Here is a 22829-nt window from a genome sequence, read left to right as displayed (position 1 = left end):
GGCTAATAGTTCTAAGTCTACAACAGTAAGCTGTTGGTTCAAATGAAAAGTTTTATTTGGGGATTAGAGATATATTGTTAAACTCAGAGGTAGCATTTGTTTTGAGTTCTGTTTTAGTTCTGTATCATACCACATTGAATTCCATTCATCAAAGCATTACTCTACTGAATACTTTTTTCTTCTGTCCACCAAAATAAACCCTAATATTTACCCAGAAAAATATTAATATTAACCGATTTTCACCAGGTTTTTTTTGTTGTAGTTGTAGTAATAAACACTGATAAAAACTGAAAACGAAGGGCCCTATGTGTAGAATGCATTTCTCAGAAGTGGGGGACTAAAATGTAGTTGTGTGTGTAAACAGATTCTTTTGTTTGCTTAACATTTCATTTTGAAAGGGAGGAGTGGTTGTGTGTGTATGTACACAACACCAACCTATGTGCTGCTCAGGGTAATTGAGTGATTTTAAAACTCACTTAAAATGAAAGCAGTTAAGAAAGCAATCTTTGTTGTATTTAGGGCTCCACATGTTTCCTGATTCCCAGTTTGTGGCCTTCATCTTTGCAAAGAGAAGCTTTGCGGGTGGGGATTTGAGCACTTGGGAAAGCCTGTTTGTGATTGTAGAATAAGCGCATTTGCTAGATAGTTCTTCTAAACTCATTTTGTTGTATATTGTTTCAGGCTGTATCAGTTTGTTAATTAATGTTTCCCCCTGAAAACTTCTAGAATACAGTTACATTTTGTAAGTAAAAGATGGGTGGCATATTGAAAACTAAAAATTTGGGAAGTGTGTAAAATGAATTCAATTGAATAGCAGAGCTATTGAATTGAATAGACAGAGGTGACTGTACTGTCATCTTGATTTTATTTCTTAATTCTTTGTTCCCTGAAGTCTTCCCAAAATGTGACTTCAAGTGGTCATATGTGAGGGCAATGTTTGAGATCCTGTCCTTGAAGCCTACTTTTGAACATATCCAGATTGTTCCCATAAGTGTTTAATCAGAATCTTAAGGGCTGTCTATGCGAACATTTTGTTTGTGGCAAGGTGGGGTGTGACTCTACCCCACACTAGCCTGCTGTAGACTAACTGACCTTGTGAGCCCTGCTGATGCATTTAAACAGTTTGTTAATGTGCTTTGATCTAGTCCTGTTTCAAAGAGGACATTAACGGAGTCCACAAGAACACTTAGTCTGCAGTAAGCTAGTGCAGGGTAGATTTACACCGCAGCTTGCCATAAACTAAAGGTTCACGTAGACGTGTCATTAGACGTTAGAAATTAAAAAGATCCAATAAAATATCTAGTCCATCTATTTGCCTTCACATTTGTTTTGTGAGGTTTTCTAATCTTGTATGTTTCATGACTGGGCATTCATTGCTTTCCTTGGGGACAGCATTCTGTGGTTTAATACTGTACTTTGCTGCCAGGAATTTTCACATGTTCATCTTAAATCTTAACCTTTTAATTTTATTTGGTTATTTATAGTTATATCCCCTTTTGTTAACATACATTCCTTTCCTTCCTAAGTGTTTACAACCTTCACAAATAAGTGAACAATTACCACATTTCTTATTTCTCCTTTCTCAAATAGCTGTCTGAGGCTGTACATATTAACATCCTCATAGTAGCCTGTAACCTTCAATTTATCAGAATATGTGAGGGCATTGATGGGGACATCTGTCACATGTGCTTATGGAGAATAGGAAAGCATTTTGACACAGTCAGAGGAAGGAGCCAGCTCCTGGCAAATCTTGTTGATACCTGGTATCACATAGGATTCAAAATCCCCTGTCCACAGCCTCTCTCTCTGCAAAAGCACTCAAGTTAGCGTGGCTCAGACTTCTCTTCTTAACCTTATGCCCCCTCCCCTCCAGTTGAATTCTTAAACACAGAGGAGAAACTTTTGACCTGGTACAGTGTCTGAACTTAGCTGGACAATGGTCTACCAGTCTGCTTTTTGCTGCCGTATCTTGCCAGCAGAGTAGCCTTTGTCCCAACCTAATTTAGGAGGAGACATCAAAGCTGATGCAGAAAAAATTATTTAAAATAAAATAAATTCTAAATTTTAAAGGTAACTAAAGAAACTCCAACTAGAGATTTAATCCAAATGTAAGTGTATTGAATGGGGGTTGGTGTGGGAGGGTAGAATCCATTCACTATTTACTTTGTTTCACTATGCTAGCATTTTATCTCTTTTGATATTTAGTGTTCACATCTTCAGATTTTTATTGCAGACAAAGGAGTGAAAATTCTGATTGTATCTTCTAACCTTGTAAATAATTTTTTTCAGACATCAACTTTGGTTGTTGAACCTGAGTTCTATAATCCTAGAATACCAGGGTTGGAAGGGACCTCAGGAGGACATCTAGTCCAACCCCCTGCTCAAAGCAGGACCAATCCCCAATGGCCCCCTCAAGGATTGAACTCACAACCCTGGGTTTAGCAGGCCAATACTCAAAACCACTGAGCTATCCCTCCCCCCCAGTGAATTTCCCATCCTGACTCAGGAAGCATATTAGGTTCCTAATCTCCATGTCTACTTAGTGAATGTAGTTTTTACGTGTATTTTAATGGCTTTTTTTTTTTGCAAGTATACTTGCATGTAGAAACTTCACTTAATTGTGCTATATTTCCCACATATTAGCAATCTGCAGTTACCTAAATAGCAATATATTACAAAAACACATTCTGTATAAATCAGACAGCTGCAGGAACAAACATTAGACTTGCATTTAATTTATACCATTTTTCAGCTTTTTCCACCCCACACTCCTAAAATGCATAGAACTAGTCATGTGAAAACTAAATTGCCATATGAGGTATATTTTTAAGCCTCATCTAAACAATAAAGCTTGTGTGACAACATGAGAGCAAAGAATGTCCAAGTATGGCTGACAGTTAAGTACCCTGAGAATTAAGTGCTCTTAAATTCACTGGAGTTTATAAATCTGCATTAACCAAATATCTGAAAACAGAAATAAAGGAAAGAGAAAGTGATTCAACTCATTTTCCAGTACCATTCTCTACAGATGTTGTGTTATAAACATCCTCAATATCTTGGATGCTGGAGGCGTCTGTTGAATCTTGATTGCTAGCTATAATCCCTACTGAAGAAAGGCTAGAAATGAAGGAGTTCATCCTTTTTGCATAAATATCCCTAATGTTAAAATAAGGTAGCTCATTACATTTTTCTTTGTGATCACTGTTGGACTGGTCTACGTCAATATCCTTTTGCTTTTGATAGTATTTAGAAAACTTGTTGAAAATTATAGTGATTGGAAGGGCCACCACTAATATTCCACAGAAAACACAAAATACAGTAAAACTTTTGGAAGAGTGTTATTCTGAAATTTCAGTGATAGGAAATGTGTCTCTATACTGGCAATCTTTCTATTTGCTAAATATGTTGGAACAGATTTTAATTATATGTGTCTGAATTCTAGGCACCCCAGGAATAATCTCTTCACCATATGCTGGGGCTGCTGGATTTGCCCCAGCCATTGGTTTTCATCAAGCGGCAGGTAAGTCTTTATTTTTTGGTTTGGTAAATTTGAAGACTGCCTTAAATTGTTGAAATCCATATAGTTAAACAGAATGATAATGTAGCAATATCAAGATCTATAAATATTCATAAAAAGCAGTCAGTCTACCTCTATTTGCATAGCATACTACCGAAAGTATTACTATTTAAATAAACTGTAGGAATTACATGTACTGTTGGTTGTTATGATTAAGGCTATGATTTTTTTCACGGAGGCTGCGGAAGTTACAGATTCTGTGACTTCCACAACCTCCGTGAATTCAGCCCTGTCGGCCGGGAGCTGTGGGGTCCCGTCTCCTCCTCCTCCCCCCCGCCTCCGAGTTTCCGGGTGGTGGGGCCGTAGCTCCCAGCGGACGCAGGCACCGGGGAACCCAGAGCTGCCCGAGGCTACAGCTCCCAGCCGCCTCGGGCAGTGAGGGCTCCCCCACAGCTCCATGCCAGGGGACCCTGGAGCTCCGAGCCCTCACAGGCGGTGGGGGGCCCCAAAGCTGGGAGCAGCCCCCAGAGCTGCCCAACTTCTGCAGGCAGTGTGGGGACCCTGAAGCTGAGCTCCCCATTTTGTGGGATGTTTTTAGTAAGAGTCAGGGACAGGTCATGTGACTTACTAAAAATATCCGTGACAAAATCTTAACCTTAGTCATGATCTACACTCTGTCATTTGTGCTCTGGCTTCTGATTCTACTAAGAAATTACACACAGTAAAAAGGGCTACTTGAAAGTGATAAAACTAGAAATCTGTAATTCTAAAAATGATAGATTACTATGGCTTTTTTATATACATGCTTATCATAGAATATCAGGGTTGGAAGGGACCTCAGGAGGTCATCTAGTCCAACCCCCTGCTCAAAGCAGGCCCAATCCCCAGTTTTTGCCCCAGATCCCTAAATGGCCCCCCTCAAGGATTGAACTCACAACCCCGGGTTTAGCAGGCCTATGCTCAAACCACTGAGCTATCCCTCCCACCCTTACTACTTTATTACTCAAGATCTCCTTGCAATGTCACTGTTGTTTTATTTTGAGGTAGTGGGTTTGTATTTTGGAGTGACCATCATGAGAAGTGCAAGACCCCAAAACCTACAATTAAAAAGCAAGCTCCAGTAGTACTCATTCAACTCCCAAAATAGCCCACCTGCCCATGGATGTCCCCCTCACCTCCAACCCAGATATCTCTGTGTCTGTTTTTGCCAGACATAATTGTATGACAGAAGGGACTGAGCCAAGAACGTGTGGATGGATTTTTGTTGGGCTTGGAGCTTTTGTCACAGGAAAAGAGCTGGAAACCACTGGTCTATATCGTAGATAATCTTTTGGGAGAACCAACTAAAATATGCTTTTGGAGCCTTTTATTATTGGGTGTTGAATTTATTTTTAAATAAATCAATTGTCACATAATTTGAAATTTTTTTTAGTCTTCTGAAATAGTTTTCCCACTTCCTTTGCTCCATAAATTGAGTATCATTTTTCAGGTCTTTCAGTCCCATCTCTTCCTGGAGCACTTGGTCCTCTCGCAATCACCACCTCTGCAGTGACTGGACGGATGGCTATCCCTGGAGTTGCTGGTGTTCCAGGAAATTCTGTTTTGCTTGTCAGCAACCTCAATCCTGATGTAAGCTTGAATAGGTGGAATCAAACAATGCAAGTGGTTGGTAGTTTGATATTGGTATAGAATATTTGTTAAAATATTTGTCCTAAAATCTAAATTGGAAATCAGACAAAGGAGGATAACAAATATTTTTTTACTTTGTTCATGTCAGAAATGGCACCGCAGCCAGATCACTTGCTTTAAGGAATTTGAAATATTGGCAAAGGTTAGAACCATACGCTAGCTTCATAGAATCTCAGAGGAACATGGACATCCTTATTAGAAACAAATATAACATGGGGGTATAACAATGGACATACTAATTGGAAGAAGCAGTCTATTGAGAGTCTGCAGCTCTTGCAGTCAGTAGACCTTTAAAGTGAGGAGAATACACATCTATACGTGATCAAATACACTGAAACACAAAGCAAAACATTTTAAAAGGCAGGCAGCTGTTGAATAACTGTGGACTGTAGTTCACAAAAGCTTATGCTCGAATAAATTTGATAGTCTCTAAGGTGCCACAAGTACTCCTTTCCTTTTTGTAAAACAGGTATGGTCCCTTTAGGGAATGAGGATCCTCCTTGTGCCACTCTCACCCTTACAGGGGGCAGAGTATTCTGCACAAAGAAGAGATGGGTGGGAGCAGGTAGTTAAGGATGAGATAGAAGGGTGAGTGCACCATGAGTGCCCTTCTAAACTCTTATGGGTTCTTTTCAAGCTTTGCCATTTTTCCTGGAAAAAAATCATAGGTGGTTTAGAGTCCAAAAGTAACATACAGGCTTGTGAGTGTCCTTTGACATACTGACATTTCCAGAAACCACTTTTTTGAAACCAGTTGATAAATGGGAACATGTAGATTTGTTGTGTATTTTTAAATATACCTACCTTATGATTATTGTTTAGTTTTATAAATTTGCAGTAAAATTATCTGACCAAAATATTATATAGCTATAGTATTTCAGTATTTGTTTTACCTGAAGGTGGCATAGGCAGAGTTTCTCATTAACTTATCCCCAGTTCTTTGGAAACTTAGCATAAATATAAAAAGTGTAAAATATGTATTAAAAAGATGAGTCAGATCTTATTTACAAGTTTCTTCGTTGAGTCTTAGTTTTTATATACAGTACATTTGTCTGTTCATAGACTAATTGTATCATAGAAATGTAAAATAGCTGCTTGCTATTTCATACAGTTCTTTCAGGTTCACCTAACTTGTATCTCCAGAATTCTCTGATAGATGTCACTGAAATAGAAGCACTCTTCTTCACATTACCAATATTTAAAAATCTTTATTGGCAAAATTCTGATTGTACACATGCCTTTTAAGTACCTAAAATGACACACTGCTGCAAATGTGACAAAGCAAAGAAAAACCAGTATATATTCTCATCATAATATCCAGCTAGTTGCTTTGTCTTAGTGCAAAGCATTGGGGGAAACAGACTGTGAGCAATGTTGCAGTAGTTAAAAATTCAAACTGAGGTATGTTTTTTTTATTTTGTGCTGTAGTGTATTGAGAATAAATTTATACACAAGCCTTTGTGGGCTGGCCAAGGCCTGGCTGGCTACAAATACTGGCTTCAAAGTGGATAATCTTATTCTTGGAAAAAATCAGTCTGTTTAAACACGGCCAAACAAAATTCCCCCTACCAGGATTTCCACAGAGGAGCTTGCAGAGTTCGTTGGGTAGGGAAGGGGCAAGGTTATGAAAATGAGCTTTCTTTTCTCACACATTTAAACTTTCTGCATGGTTTAGTCCTACACTAATTCTCCTTGCATGTGGAAACCACAGAAGTTACTACATCCATTGTACACAACCCCACTGATTGAGAACAGGAAAGAAAGGAGATAGGATAACCTAAGACATAACATTTTAAAACAAATGTTGGGTTGTACCCTGATTACTGTAGTAGAAGGCTGGGAGTGCCTCCTGCTGTTGACAACCAAAGATGATGATAAGTTTCAGAGTAACAGCCGTGTTAGTCTGTATTCGCAAAAAGAAAAGGAGTACTTGTGGCACCTTAGAGACTAACCAATTTATTTGAGCATAAGCTTTCGTGAGCTATAGCTCACTTCATCGGATGCATACTGTGGAAAGTGTAGAAGATCTTTTTATATACACACAAAGCATGAAAAAATACCTCCTCCCACCCCACTCTCCTGCTGGTAATAACTTATCTAAAGTGATCACTCGCCTTACAATGTGTATGATGATCAAGTTGGGCAATTTCCAGCACAAATCCAGGTTTGGGCCATTTCAAATCAAGTTTGAAATGGGTTTGGGCCATTTCAAATCAAGTTGGGCCATTTCCCCTCTAAATCCAGGTTTGTGCTGGAAATGGCCCAACTTGATTATCATACACATTGTAAGGAGAGTGATCACTTTAGATAAGCTATTACCAGCAGGAGAGTGGGGTGGGAGGAGGTATTTTTTCATGCTTTCTGTGTTTAAAAAGATCTTCTACACTTTCCACAGTATGCATCCGATGAAGTGAGCTGTAGCTCACGAAAGTTTATGCTCAAATAAATTGGTTAGTCTCTAAGGTGCCACAAGTACTCCTTTTCTTTTTAAAGATGATGATGACTCTCATTTCTAAGTGAGCATATACTGCTAAACCATATGCACCTGTGAAACATCGATCAAAGCTATTCGTAGCACTGCTGTTTTGTTTACTATTCATTGCAATTCTAAAAAGGCAATGCAAAGAACTTTGAATGCATTCTACAGTGTAAGCTAACCAGATAATTCCAAACCTTTTGAAAAGGTAATCTAAAACTCAGAACGCTGGACATGTGCTACGTGGAGAGTACCCCTGTTGGTGACTTTGTTGTAAGGGTACCGTTTGTGCTTCAATAGTTACTATGTTTGGGACAAATTCTTCTCCTAGCTGCATGCATACGATACAACTTCATCCCCTTCCTGCATGTAGCCCCTAGCTATGCTGTTGACCCTGCAGCAGGAGCTCCAGCAACAGAAGCAACTCCTGCATGATGCCTGAATTTAGGATGCTCACCTTGCCCTCTCCCACTAAATGTGTATTTATTTTTTACTCACAAATGGTAAGCTGGTGTAGCTGAACTTGGAGCTGGCTTCCAGATATTTTTAAGGAAAAGAATTTCATTTCCTAAGGCAGTCTGTTGTTACTGTTCATTGTTTCTAAAACTCACGTATTTGGAATATTAAATGTGTTTTCTGGTTTAAAAAGAGGTTTATTCTTTTAAAAATTAGAGGAACCATTGTTCAAGTGCTTGCTCAATTCCAATTTGGTGTTTGCATGCTGTGTACACAGTAGCCGGAAGGTTTTTCCCCTACCCGTTGGTTCAGCTTAGGCGCCCCCTGGAGTCGTGCCTCCATGGCGCCGTATATAGGACTCTGCTGACCTGCTGCCACTTCAGTTCCTTCTTACCTCCTGTGCCGGTTAGCCAGAATGCTTGTTCAGTTAGATCAGTAGTTAGTAGTTGTACTTAGTTTAGTCATTATATAGTTAGAATTATGGTAGGGAATTGTTCTAGGGGTACCCCCCATTTTTCCCCTCTCTCCCCCCCCAATACTGGGGCATGCCTCAGTCCCCGGAGTTTAAACACTGCACAGCTTGTAATAAGCCTATGCCCAGGATCGACCCTCATACTTCCTGCTTGAAGTGTTTGGGGGAATTGCACCAGAAGGATCGTCGCAAGATCAGTAGGTGATTCTGTCCCAGGACTCAAAAAGAGAAGTGCCAACGGTTGACGAGCCTTCTGAGGGAGGCCGTCCTCCGTCCTCACTCGGAGCCGGGTTCGGCTAAACCAACACCTAGCGCCTCAGCATTGGTGCACAGTGCTCTGGCGTCGATGCGGGAAACTTTGGCACCAAAAAAGGACTCTGATAGAGACACTCGGCACCAGCAGAGCTCCCTGCACAGGGACTCCGCACAGAGCAGCGGGCGGCACTGTTCCCAGTCCCTGGTGTCCCTCAAGAAGCCAGATGGGGCACTCACCCACACCGAGACCAGGGCAGAAGGACTCAGGTGCAGTGAGATCCACGGTGGGTCACATAAGCCTGGCATTGCCTAGCCTGTCACCGTTGACTCTTGCTCCGAGTTGCCCCAGCACTCATTAAAATCATACCAGATACCACGAAAATGCCGCCTCCCTCCCACCAGTGGTGAAAAGGACAGAGAGGAAGTATTTTGTTTCCCCTCTAAAGCGTTGGAACACTTTTATTCACACCCACCACCAGACTCCTTAGTGATGGCGGCGGCAAATGAACAGGAACGTCAAGGGCATCAAGGTCCATCACCTAAAGCCTGAGATGTGAAGAAGCTGGATCTTTTCAGGAGGAAAGTGTATTCTACCAGGGGGCTTCAGCTTCAGATTTCCAACCGCCAGGTGATCTTTAGCAGATATAGCTTCAGTTTCTGTGGGGCTATGTCAAAATTCACGGAGCTTCTGCCAGAAGACTCGAGGGCAGAGTGTTCCGCCTTTATCCCTCCTATGCACTCGACAGTACCTTTTATCTTGGACTACCTTTTGCACCCGAAGCAGCAGGGCCTTTCTATGTCGTCAATACATGTTCACTTGGTTGCCATTTCTGGCTTTCACCCAGACGTGGCGGGCCAATCGGTCTTCACCAACCCAATAGTTGGATGCTTTCTTAAAGGACTTGACAGGCTATAGCCTCAAGCACGGCAGCAGATACAAGCCTGGCACCTTAACCTGGTTCTTTCCAAATTAATGCCCCCCCCCCCCTTTGAACCACTCACGACATGCTCTTTGCTCTCTCTCTCATGTAAGGTAGCGTTCCTAGTGGCAATAATAATCTGCCAAGAGGGTATCTAAGTTGAAGGCCCTAATGTCTGAGCCGTAAGGACAAGGTTCAGCTTCGACTGCACCCAGCCTTCCTCCCGAAGGTCATCTCCCAGTTTCATGTTAATCAGGACATTTTTCTCCCAGTTTTTTATCCCAAGCCGCATGCAAACAGCCTGGCACAAAAACTCTACTCTTTGGATGTTTGCTAGGCATTAGCCTTCTGTATCAAATGGATGAAGCTGTTTCGAAAATCCACTCAACTATTCATCGCAGTAGCAGACAGAATGAAAGGGCTTCCAATTCTTCTTAAAGGATTTCATCATAGATTACATCATGAATCCGGGTGTGCTACGATCTGGCGAAAGTACCTGCCCCCATGCTGACTGCGCCCTTCATGAGGGCACAGGCATCTTCAGCGGCATTCCTGGCCCAGGTTCCAACCCAGGAAATTTGCAGGGCTGCAACATGGTCCTCAATCCACACCCTTACCTCATATTTCCTCAGCAGACTAGAGATGATGCAGCCTTCGGCAGAGCAGTGCTTCAATTAGTGAATCCAAGAGCTCCGACCCCGCCTTCGAGTTCCTGTTTGAGTCATCTAATTGGAATCGATATGAGCAAGCACTTGAAGAAAAAACAGTTACCCCCAATGTTGTACATGAGCCTTATTTTTATGATCAGGCACCATTTATAAATTAACACTAATCATTTTATAAGTCTAATAGTGGGCACGTAACTTACTGGATATTTGGTCCTGCATGGACTTTGTATACTCTTCGTATAAATACCTCACTAGAACAGGCATCACTTTTTTGAGGATAGCATTAGGCTGAGATGGGGAATGGTTGAGAGAAAGCAAATCTGAACCCCAAATGGCCATTTGTAATTTTACAGTTATTTTTCTGGTCTGTAGGAAATAATGCCCATAATTATCTCCCTTATGCTTTATGTTCCTCTATCAAGGGGTAGCCATGTTAGTCTGTATCCACAAAAACAATGAGGAGTCTGGTGGCACCTTAAAGACTAACAGATTTATTTGGGCATAAGCTTTCATGGGTAAAAAACCTACTGCCCAAATAAGTCTGTTAGTCTTTAAGGTGCTACCAGACTCCTTGTTTTTATGTTCCTGTAGATTCTGATTCAACAGACCACCCCTGTTCATAAAACACTGAAGCATGTGCTTTACATTAAAGCATAAGCTTGAGTGCTTTAGTGAATGAGAACTTGTTTGAAAACAAGAATTGGTTCATGCAGATTTTCATTTAGCAGCTACTTACACTGAGTTTAAAGTAATTGCATACTCTATAGCAGGGATTCTCAAACTTCACTGCACCGTGACCCCCTTCTGATAACAAAAATTACTACGAGACCCCAGAAAGAGGGGACCGAAGCCTGAACCTGCCCAAGCTGGATGCCCCGAGCCAGGGGGCCAAAGCTGAACCCCAAGGTCTTCCGCCCAGGGAAAGGGCCTATAATCTGAGCCCCGCTTCCCAGAGCTGAAGCCGAAGTGTGAATCCTGCCATGCAGGGCTGAAGCCCTTGAGCTTTGGTCCCAGGCGGTGGGGCTTGGGCTTTGGCCCCGGGCCTTAGCAAGTCTAACACCAGCCCTGGCAACCCCATTAACCACTTTGGGGTCATGACCTACAGTTTGAGAACCACTGCTCTATAGTAGGCAAGTTCTTACTATTGCAAAAGATGAAGAATGGAGCATATAGGGTTCTGAACTATTGCAAATTTTATAACTGCCTATTGAAAACATTTTGCGTGTTAAAACAGACATTATGCTGCATCCATTGGTGCAAGCGGATGAAATTATTGGGGAAAATATGAAAAGAATTAGTCTTAAAAAAAAAACCAAAAAACCAAAGCATAATGTTTTTACCAGTTTGCAGTAGTACTTAGTAACCAAAATAGTTGGCTGTAATTACTTCTGGCATGGATTCCTTTTATATATTCAAATGGTGTTAAAATTTTTGTCTTGTCATTTATACAGGCTATCACACCTCATGGGCTCTTTATCCTATTTGGTAAGGTTTTTATTGCCTCTACTATTACAGAACATTATTTGAAATGTACTGTGAGAAATCTCAGGATCAGCATTATTGTTCATCTGATAAACTGATTTAATTAAAATTTCATTTTTATTCCTTATCCAGAAAAACATAGTTACCCCATCCTGTCAAATCACTTACATACAAGGCAGGCTTGCATGTTTTCAATCCCAAGGAAACCCCAAGAGAACATGCTGGGTTTAATATGACAATAACTTGGATCAGTAGTCACAGGAGAACAAGAGGGGGAAAAAAAATTTCAAAGCAGAAAAAATACAAAATGGTGGATTGGCCTGGGAGAACCAACCTAGATACGATGCCTTAGTAGATTGAGTATGTGCTCCCTTTCATGTTTGCCTCCCCGTCCTTTGTGTCACCAGAGCTGGGTGGGGAGACAACGCCAGAGGAAATAAAGTGAGGGCTTCATACATGCACAGATTCTTTGTTCATGTTTTGTTGGTATTTTGAATGATAAGATCCTGTCTTTTATATTGTTAAATTTAGCCGTTAAAAATAACTGTCTATGGTGGTAGTGTAACCCACACATCTCCTGGTTGTGGAGTTCTGTCCCCTCTAGTGGCACCAAAACCACTTAGATATTAATGAGCCTGCTACAGCTTTAGCTAAGGGTCATGTGTCTTTTAGCTCATTCAGTAGAGGCTCATGCATTTAGCTCCAGAAGTCCCAGGTTCGATCCTGCCTGCGGACGATCCGGGGTCTGTCGGTGTTACATTAGCACTGAAAGAGATGCCACATTTATTCACAATTCCTCGCTTCTTCAGAAAAATGCAGACAGAGACATAACCTTGAAAGCTCTTCATACAAAGATCCTTGCCCAACTGTTTTAAATTGATTGATTGATTATTCTCCATTTTTGCTGATGAACTTCAGTGATATAAACTTGATACTTGAGTGTTTTTCACTATAGATAACCAGATGCTCCAGACAAGTTAATACATTGAAAGCACCTCCTTTGCATTTCCACAGGTGTCTATGGTGATGTACATCGAGTGAAGATCATGTTTAACAAAAAAGAAAATGCTTTGGTTCAGATGGCAGATGCAACCCAGGCTCAACTAGGTATTGATAAACAGATTTTCATTGGCGTGTTTGTTGTACTGATATCTGCAGTTTCCATTACAGCAGTTAATTTTGTTAACAGCTGATTTGGAGTTTCAGAAGAGCTCTAGGTGTCTGCCACTCCACAATTTGCTATTCAGAATTACTGTTCAGTTACTGGCTTAGACATACTAAATGGCTACAGATCATAACTTTTTTCAATAAAATGTTCTGTTACTTCAGGCACTTCTGACATAACTTAAACAAACCAAAACAGTAGTAAAACCCACTAGCAAAATCCAGCCTCCCATCAGTACAAAAATGAGTTTAAAACTCATTTGTTTGCTCAGGATTTTGCCAAAGCGATAAGAATGCAGAGTTATCTACAGTATAGCTTAATAATGGGATGAGTACATTTGAATTTCTGTTGACAATATTAAGTTGTAGACATTAGTAATTTTAGTGCATGCACTGTCACAATGACTGGCACAGGAATATCAAAATACCTGATATAACATGTTATTAAACTGTTTGTTCTAAAGTAATAAGAAGTGAGTCTCTGCTGTAATACTCGGAGGAAAAGCTACTTTCGTGTGATACTAGGAATATTGTGCCAAAATAAGTTAAAGATTTTGAAAGTATTTTTTCTTTATTTTAAATATTCAAATGTTCAATCAAAAATAACTGAAAAATTGGATTAGAAGATTTTTTGTATTATCATTAAATTAAGATTAGAGGTTGTATTACATCCATTATGGTTGTCTTTAGAATTTTTTGCTTTATTTAATGTTAGTAGTTGCTATTAAACTTGAGAAGCTGATGTCCAGCTGTAAATTGCACCATGGAATAAGCTTGAAATTTTAGTCATTCAAACAGTGTGGGGATTTTTTCTTAGTCTGTTTTCCTATTCAGATATCACTATCAACATTTATGTTCTAGCCATGAGCCACTTAAATGGGCAGAGACTTTATGGAAAGGTGCTCCGTGCAACTCTTTCAAAGCATCAGACTGTTCAGCTTCCTCGTGAGGGACAAGAGGACCAAGGTCTGACTAAGGACTATAGCAATAGCCCTTTACATCGCTTTAAAAAGCCTGGATCTAAGAACTTCCTAAATATCTTCCCTCCATCTGCTACTCTGCATCTCTCCAACATTCCGTAAGTATCCAAACATGCACAGCTCAATTGGGAAAGAAACTTCTCTATTAAAAAATGAGATTTTTTTTAAACGTCTGTAGCTTGGCACAGGTCTGAATATTTTCCCTTTGCCTTTTTCTGTTTGCTAAGATTTAGTGATTCTTTGCCGCATGTTCAAAAATCATAAGAATGGGTTGCAGTGTCTGTATTGCTTTTTAACCAAAGAATTTTCAGTGCATTCATTTCCAAATATAGCTTTAACAGTGACCAAGTCCTGTGACAGTTAGTTCTGTTACTCCTGAAAGGGACAAATTCAGTTTTAAGAAGATCGAGTCCTTATATACACTGAGCAATAGCTATGTGTTTTCTCTGTTAATTTTTGCACACGGTATCCAACATTGTAGATCTTTGCTGAAGGCAAAGTTCTCGAACACCTGTTACTAGACTTTGCTAAATAGAATACTACAGTCATATTGTACAATGAACATTATTTCTGTGTATAATGACTGTGCGTGTAGGAATAGTGTAATACACATAATTTTTTTTAAGCCACTGTTTCGTTTCGTTCTCTCTCTCTCTACCATTTTAAAGGGAATCTGACAGAATTTAGATTTAACATTAGGAGATGGAATCCAAACTACCTTATTATCTTTCTGGAGAATTAGCAACCTCTAATATTGTAGCGTTGTGTTAGAACATCAGACCAGAAAGTGAGCAAGAAAAAGAAAAACTGAGCTAGTTAATTTTACTGTCCAAGATGAAATGGCAAAAATAAAATACCATCATTCTCAGACAAGTTTCCTTAACACTGCAGCTATGGTTGTATATAACAATAACTTAAAGGAACATTGTTTGTTTCAAAAAGGTGGGTGGGAGAAGCCTTACCAAAACTATATTCACAGGACCACATTTTAAATAAAACAACGTACTTTGAAAAGTAAAAATGTCCAAATCAGCTTAAGTATAATTCTAAAATAGATTTTTCTTGGATTAGAAATTAGTTCTGAATGAATTCCATGCAGTAATGAGTGGGGAAAGCCTGAGTGTTGTCTTGGGAATTTGTAGAATACTGAAATGTTAAGTCACAATATAAAAGTCTAGATACATGGGGACAGAGTTGTACTGACTTAAGTTGATCAAAGTAAAATTTGGACCTCAGACTTTACATAGGAAGCCTGAAATTAAAGTTCAAAAGAACAGAGAGTATAAAATCTATAACAGGATTATAATTAATTTGAGCATTTTTTTGTTTTAGACCTTCAGTTACTGTTGATGACCTGAAGAACCTTTTTGCAGATACTGGATGTACTGTGAAAGCCTTCAAATTCTTCCAGTAAGTTCTCAGAACAGATTAGAGCATGTAATAATTTTATTATAGAAACTTTAATCCTGAAGGATAGTGAACTGTTTTCACATACAGTTTCTATACATAAAGAAATTTTATGGACAAAGATATAACTACCTTTGCAGGGAGTTTTAGCAAACTGTTAAATCATAGATGATTAGGGTTGGAAGAGACCTCAGGAGGTCATCTAGTCCAACCCCTTGCTCAAAGCAGGACCAACCCCAGCTAAATCATCCCAGCCAGGCTTTGTTAAACTGTGGATACTAACACTGTACAGTACTGACAGGAAACGAAGTATAATATAGTATCCAATTAGTATTGCATGGGACTTTTTCATGACAGGATGTAGATGCCCAAATTGAAATTTAAACAGAGCACTAGAAATAACTCTCTTGCTCATTTTAAAGAGCTATGGGGTCTAAAATCTCATCTGAAAGATGTCAGTTGCAGCAGTACAGTGTCCAGTAGCACTGTTTTTGGGCATTGGTTGAATACCGAGTCATAGGCAAGAATGATTCCTTTTGAATGGCCAACACTTAAACTCTCCTTAGAGGCCTTCCAGCCATATATATTTATTCTTTTTAGCTTTTGATATGCAACAGGATCCTGGAACGAAGTGAGACCACAGCAGGCCATCTGCTTGAAGATTTATATATTTCTGTCTGCTTCTATTTTTGTTTTAGTAGATACATCTCTTGTTCTGATTCTTTTATTATACAAAAATCTCAGCAGATAATACAGTGGCTGAAAAACTCTGTCATAATTTTTGGGAGGTATTGGTGTAATCGGGAATTGGTTAGAATTAATTTTGTTCTTCTGTTGAACTTCAGGAAAGATCGCAAAATGGCTCTCATCCAGTTGGGCACGGTGGAAGAAGCAATCCAGGCTCTCATTGAGCTTCATAATCATGACCTTGGGGAAAACCATCACCTCAGAGTTTCTTTCTCCAAATCTACAATCTGACTTTTCTGTGAACTTTCCTATTAAGACTGCACTGCAATTTCAGTAAAACCTTCAGACAGAGACTGAAACAGCTAAGACCAACTCTTGCCTCTTAAAAAATGAAACTCATGCTGAGTTTGATGTTCATGTGTATTCGTGTACACAGTAAAGAATCAAGGGATGATCTTTCCATTTGTTTTCTGCCAGTAATGTGGTCATAGGTTTAATATTCCTCCAGAAACAGTTTCTTCTATGGAATTAATCTTTAACAACAATATTTATAGTCAAATTCCCTCCTTTTGAATTATATTTCAGGAACACCCTTTTAGTTTTTGTTCCAAATTAGCCTTACACAACATTTCCAAACCTCTTTAAAATATACCATTCAAAAAATGCTTCAGATTAAATACTAAATCTACACCTCTATGGATTAAACACTAATTTGAATGAGAGAGAGTGCTTGAGTTTCTCATTGAAAAGCAAGCTTATACAATGAATATCTATTGAACAATATTTTTTTTTATTGAATGGTATATCCATATTTTGGCTGATATTTCTGAATAGCTTATGCATTTTTTTAAAATCTGCGATTGTTTGTGGGGGTGAAATTATTGGAGGAAAGGCAGTGCCTTGTCTCTCCCTGGAGTAAAGTAAAATCAGAATAAGTGAGATCTTTTGAAATGTGGTATCATTGACACTTGTAGCTAGGAATAGAATTATGGAATGAAAGCTTCAGATTTTGGGATTTTTTACTACGAAATGATGTGTAATATGACTTTGGAGCAATTGAAAGGAGAAAATAGTCCTGATTTCACACAGTTTTTAACATTTCTTTTCAGAAAAAAATGTTTACAGTCTTAAGGAAAATATTCAGGTCTATCATATGGTTTGACAAATTTTTAAAGAGTTATTTTTGGTAAGGTCGTCTTTAGAAAATAAAATAAATTAACCTCAAGGGTTTTTTGTACCACTATAATCGCTAATACTTAAATCAGAATTACTGTGTATTTACTTAATTTCTTATTACGTGCCTTATTATGTGCTTATGATACAATAGCTTAGAGTTTTATCTAAAGTATCTTGAAAACTGTATTGTGGGCTTGGTGAGAGATTTTTTTTCTTGGTCTATTAGTTTTTAAGTGTTTTCATTGTGATTTTTAAAATGTTTTTTCAATAAGTAATAGTCTGAATTCAAATTTTTGGTGCTTTGGCGTAGAGATGGGGAGGTGGGAAGGAGGATCACTCAGTGCACATCCTGTAGGCCTCTTCAAATTTACCTGGTTACAGTTGGCTGACACCAATATTTGGCTGTAAAAAATTAATTCCAGTTTCTGGATCTTATCTAATGTTTCATAATATTTCGTCTCAGGATTCCTTTTTTCCCCCTCAGTACTGAGTTTACAGTACTAAAAGGTTGACTTGCTTTCCTTCATAAATATCATTACTTCAATACTGAATGTCCACTTCTGTTTGGAGAGCAAGTTGAGATGCAATTCTTATTATTTTTGTTGAATGTAGGTATAAATTTTAAAGTTATTTCTGTGATTGTATTACACAATGTTAAGTTTTTTATAAAAAGAACTTCTAAAAAGGATATTTATGTCCGCAGAAATTTGATCGAGTTTTTAAAGAGAGATTTCTCTCAAACATAAATGGTTGTTTATTTCTGCTTTTGTAACTGCTATGAAAGTAGAAAAGATGTAAAGTTTTTCTGCTGTAATGGTCTGTGGCACTCATTCATCTTGGTTTTTCATTAAATCTATATTTTCTTTCCCTAACCCAGTTGAGGATTGTCAGACAGGGACAATTCTGAAAATTTATAGATCCACACTTATAGGACGGGGGTGGTCTCCATAGCAAAAACTGAGTAACCATCCTGACACAGAAGTTAGATACATTATGTTTCAAAAATTTCTGTTGAATGATAGGATAAGGAACAGGATATTGACTTGGCTTCCTAAGTTATATAGCTTTTTATGTAGTACAGTAGACTGATCAGAATGATGAAGTTGGCAAAACTCTATACATTTTATTGTAATATATAAACATTCTTTGACAGCAGGTATGTCTATCTAGATAGATGTGTATATTGCGTAGGAGGTGTGCACAATATGAGTAAATATCGTCAAATATATTTATTACTGAAAGATTTAAAGAGACGAGGGAGAAGTATGAAGGGTAATTTTTGGCATTTGTGATCATCTCTTGCCACCTTCAAGTAGTTGATCCCACGTGGGAAAACTTCAAGCCAGTTTCTTCATAATTCACAAAAATGTGTGGGATTCCTTTGTTCCACAACATTATCTTAAAATAAAACACTTCATTAGGTTGATTTTTCTAGTAGAATCTAGCACCCTTCATTTGCCGATAGGCCCTTCTTCAGCAAGGTATTTAACATATCTTACATCACAAGTAGTTTCACTGATGTCAGTGGGACTATTCATAGGGCTTTCAGGCATGTGCACCTTGCTGATTTGGGGCCATAATGAATATGCCTCCTTACTGCATTTGTTGATGACATCTGCATAATTTATTAAAACATTGCCCATGTAACTTGGCCAACACTGGGGGTCTTTTTGTTTTTGTTTTTTATAAAGAATTGCTGCTACAAGGGAAAGGAATTATACTGGAGATGAATGTAATTGCAGCCAGGAAAAGCAACCTTTTAAGTTTGAGTATTAGTATTGGCATGTATAATATTGAGTGGCGTGCGTGAGTGTACTGTGTGTATAATATGCTATGTGTGTGTACAAATACGCACATGACATGCATTTTAATTTATTGACCCTATAACAGAAGGTGGGAATGCTTGAACTAATCTGAAAAGATGAGGGATTTTTGGTGTGGTATTAAAAATGGAAGAACATGTTTGATTTGTTAACTTTTTAAAAATGTAGCTATGCTTAGTATATGGCTAAAGTCAGTTCTGGACTATTTGCGGTTTGAATTGTAGAGGCCTACAGCTTATATGTTGGCACAGATTTCTGATGTTTTGTTTGTTTAAAAGAAAAAATCTGGGGGGGGGTGGATATTTCTAATCTTCTGTGTGCTTTTGTTTTGTCATACATTTATCCTGTATTTTCAGTAGTTCATTTTTGCTATTGATCTGTAGTGTGTTATCCCTATCAACTTATTTTTAGGTTTGTGTACTTGTTAAGGATTATGTCTCTGTGGGAGGACTCTTTTACATGAGGTGCAGACATATCACAGATTTCAAAAATAGCAGTACATTTTAATTTGTTTGCTTTTAAATTGAGAGTTCTGGTTAAAGCTCTGTCAAATACAGTTTGTTTCCTTGTATATTTCAAAACAAACAAAAATAGTCCCTCACTTAGTAAGATATTTCTTTAGGGAGAGATCAGGCCAAAATGGAGAAATTTACCTACACAGCTAAATCCTTAATTTGACAAGGAGCAGCTTGAAGGTTGCCAATTTTGGTTGGACGTATTCCTGGAGGTTTCATCACATGATATACTTTTTAATTAAAGATTAATCTTGAATTCCTGGAGACTCCAGGACAATCCTGAAAGGTTGGCACCCTAAGTAGCTCTGTGTAGGCAGACCGCTTGCATAGATGCAGAGTTCCTTGCATGATCAAGGCTTATGAGAGATTGTGATCTTTAAAATATAGACTCTTCATTACAAGTTAATTTAAATCCCAAAATTGTAATGCAGACTATTCGAATTTATTTTTATTGGTCAGATCCTGAATACAAGTACCAAAAACATTCAGATGCAAAATTTTGTTTTTCCATTTTGGCTTAAGCACAAAGAAATTTTAATAAGTGAAGGCCATACTGCAGGGACTAACCAGAACAGAACTTCTCCGCCAGTGGTGTTAGGCTCCGAGTGCTGAGAGCATGTTTTCTGCCAGTCCACATATTTTGTAAATTAGCTGAACCTCACAGAAACTTCTGAAACTTTTAAAGTTTTTAAATTTTTATGCTTTTTCTTAATTTGACTTTATCTTGTACGTTTGCCCCCTCAGTAGCACTATTCCTTGTGCACTGTTACACTGAGACCCATTCTTTGCCTACATGTTGAAAAAGGTCACCTTCTAAGAAGAGTTTCCTACCTGGCATTTCCTATTCTTCAGATTGAAAACATCTGTTTGTGTGCAGAAGTAAATACTTGCTGCAGCTGGAAAAGGTATACCACTTTGGAGTTTGTATGATCAGTAAGTCCATTCCCTCTGCTACACATTTAATTAGGCAGAAGGAAGTGTGGACCTTTCTTCTAAGAGTCTCTGAGACTTGCTGTTTTATCTTCTAGTATTCCTACTAACATGTACTGCTATTTTTTTAAACTAGAAAAAAAGAAAGTGCAACTGCATTTAAAGCCATTTTTGTTTGCCTTTACCTTTTTGTCTTGGTCTGTTGTTAACGAGAGCAAAACTGCCAGACTTAAAATATTTTACTATTGTGCTGAAACAAAGCATTTGAGATTGCACAGGGCTTTTTCTTTAAATGAACTTTAACTCCTATTGTAGTTTAAAGATCTGTGTGTTATATACAAGACTGTTCTCAATCTTTTTTCAGAGCAAATTGTAACCATTAGGAATTGTGAATTATTTCAGAATAATTGAAAATTTCCAAAATTCTTAATTTCAGGTTTTACGGAGGAAAAAACCAAAATGGGACCAAAGTTTATGTGCCTTCAGTAGTCTTAATTGAAGTTTTTTTTTCTTATTTCAGTCTTAAGTGGAATCAATACTCTTGTTTTCAGGTAAATGTGTATTTATGTAGTTAAAAATGAATGTTGTCCAACCGATCGTCCATACATGCAATTAATTGCAACTGTTTCAATAAGGTTTCAGTTATCCCTCTGCCTTTACCATTGCAATATTTATTGTACTGCAGTATGCAGGAATCCAAAAATCTGCTTGTGGTGGTGATGACAGCTTGTACCTGGGGAAGTCCCTGAGAAATGGGGATGCTTGTGTAGCTGAAAGCCCTTGATAATAGCATAGGTGAAGGAAAGTTTGTACCTTAGCAAGCTAATATCAGCACCGCAAACAGTTTTTCAGTTCTTGGATCTCTGCACGGTGTGGTACTAGTGGAAGTCTAATCACCTACATATTTATGATTAGTCTTTTTAACCACATTCAAATTCTTTTTGGCATGTTACTCAGTTTCTGCAGAAGTTCATCCCAGACCCACAGCAGCACAAGTCATAAAAGTTGCTGACCAAGCAAATTCTTGCATCAGAATGTCACCTCATTGCTCTGACCAAAGACTGTCTGTTCTGGTTTTACTGAGACATTTTGTGAAAACTTATCTTTTCTCTCAAGCTCCTCTCTGAAACAAGACCCAGTGCAAAGTGACCTTTTATTTGAATCTACTATTGGTGAATGAACCACTTAGTGGAAAATGGGATTTTAATGTGAACCAAATGGTGTGGGATAAGGCAAGTGGTTAATGGACTATTTTTAGTACTGTATTCAAGAAAAAATAGCTCGGAGTCACTGACATTTGCTCATTTTACACAATCTGTTCAAAAAGGTCCCTTTTTCAGCTTGTAAGAATGTTCATCTAACACAAGAAAATGCTGTAAATATTTGTAACAACTTTTTTTACCTGGCAAAAAAGGTTTTTGGGAACAAGTTAAAGTATAAAATGGTTTTTATATAAACATCAATTGTCTTGTATATTTTGATATGCAACAGTACCAGCTTTCATTTGTAAAGCAGCTTGTGGCATTGGAGGGAGAGGATTCCATGTCTGTTGAGATGACTTATGTTATAAATGCAAAGAAGATGAAATATTAAAAAACCTATTTTCTAACTGCGTAGTGCATGGTTAATTTGCACTTGTGTACATACAGTATATTCCATTTCTTTTACGTTTGTGTATTTGCTGATTATTACGTGAGTATCTATACTTAACTCTTTTCCTAACAACTCTAGTTGTTGTAGCATGCCTTTTAATAAATGTCATTACATCTGTGCTCTCTTCAATTTTTCTGCGTTCTTGTCTATTGCTTTGGATTTCCCCTTGTCTTTTAATTGTAAAGCTAATGTCTTATTTTCATTTTTTTTTCTTTTTTTCCATAGCCTATTTTGGCCATCTAAACTTAACCTGTTTATTTAAAAAGTATTTAATGGGATCAGTGCGTGTTTTCAAAGAGAGCATACTTATTCTATAGGAACATTATGACATTTACACAGAAGAGGGGTGAAAAGCACCCTGTTTCCAATAGCCTGGAAAAGCACGTTGTAACTGAGAATGGGTGCTGCTTCATTATATGAGAGAGAGAGAGAGAAAATCAACCCTAAGGGCACCTTGAGGGAAATGCTTGGTGGTGTCTTGGGCCATGTGTAAGCAACAGGCACGAAGTGGCAAAGGTACGGTGCCATATGCTGCTGTAGCATCATAGTGTAGATGTTT

At 38.4% G+C, this 22829-nt stretch overlaps 1 protein-coding gene across 2 annotated transcripts in view; it reads left to right on the top strand.

The window, feature by feature from the left end:
* The window catches only part of PTBP3 (polypyrimidine tract binding protein 3), a 123507-nt gene extending 101157 nt beyond the window's left edge, over positions 1 to 22350 (top strand). Inside the window, exons 9-15 of one of the 2 annotated variants that reach the window (XM_074953519.1) lie at positions 3443 to 3520; positions 5007 to 5146; positions 11905 to 11938; positions 12950 to 13042; positions 13961 to 14177; positions 15412 to 15489; positions 16332 to 22350. In XM_074953519.1, the coding sequence (XP_074809620.1) occupies positions 3443 to 3520; positions 5007 to 5146; positions 11905 to 11938; positions 12950 to 13042; positions 13961 to 14177; positions 15412 to 15489; positions 16332 to 16464 (773 nt within the window). In that variant the 3' untranslated portion in view covers positions 16465 to 22350. The remainder of the gene's footprint in view (positions 1 to 3442; positions 3521 to 5006; positions 5147 to 11904; positions 11939 to 12949; positions 13043 to 13960; positions 14178 to 15411; positions 15490 to 16331) is intronic. The other variant, XM_074953521.1, reaches the window with a different exon arrangement.
* Positions 22351 to 22829: the final 479 nt, after the last annotated feature.

This window comes from Natator depressus, chromosome 5 (assembly GCF_965152275.1).
Source record: "Natator depressus isolate rNatDep1 chromosome 5, rNatDep2.hap1, whole genome shotgun sequence".
Lineage (NCBI taxonomy): Eukaryota > Metazoa > Chordata > Testudines > Cheloniidae > Natator > Natator depressus.
The sequence above is the reverse complement of the archived record's forward strand: the minus strand, read 5'-3'. Positions and strand labels throughout refer to the sequence as shown.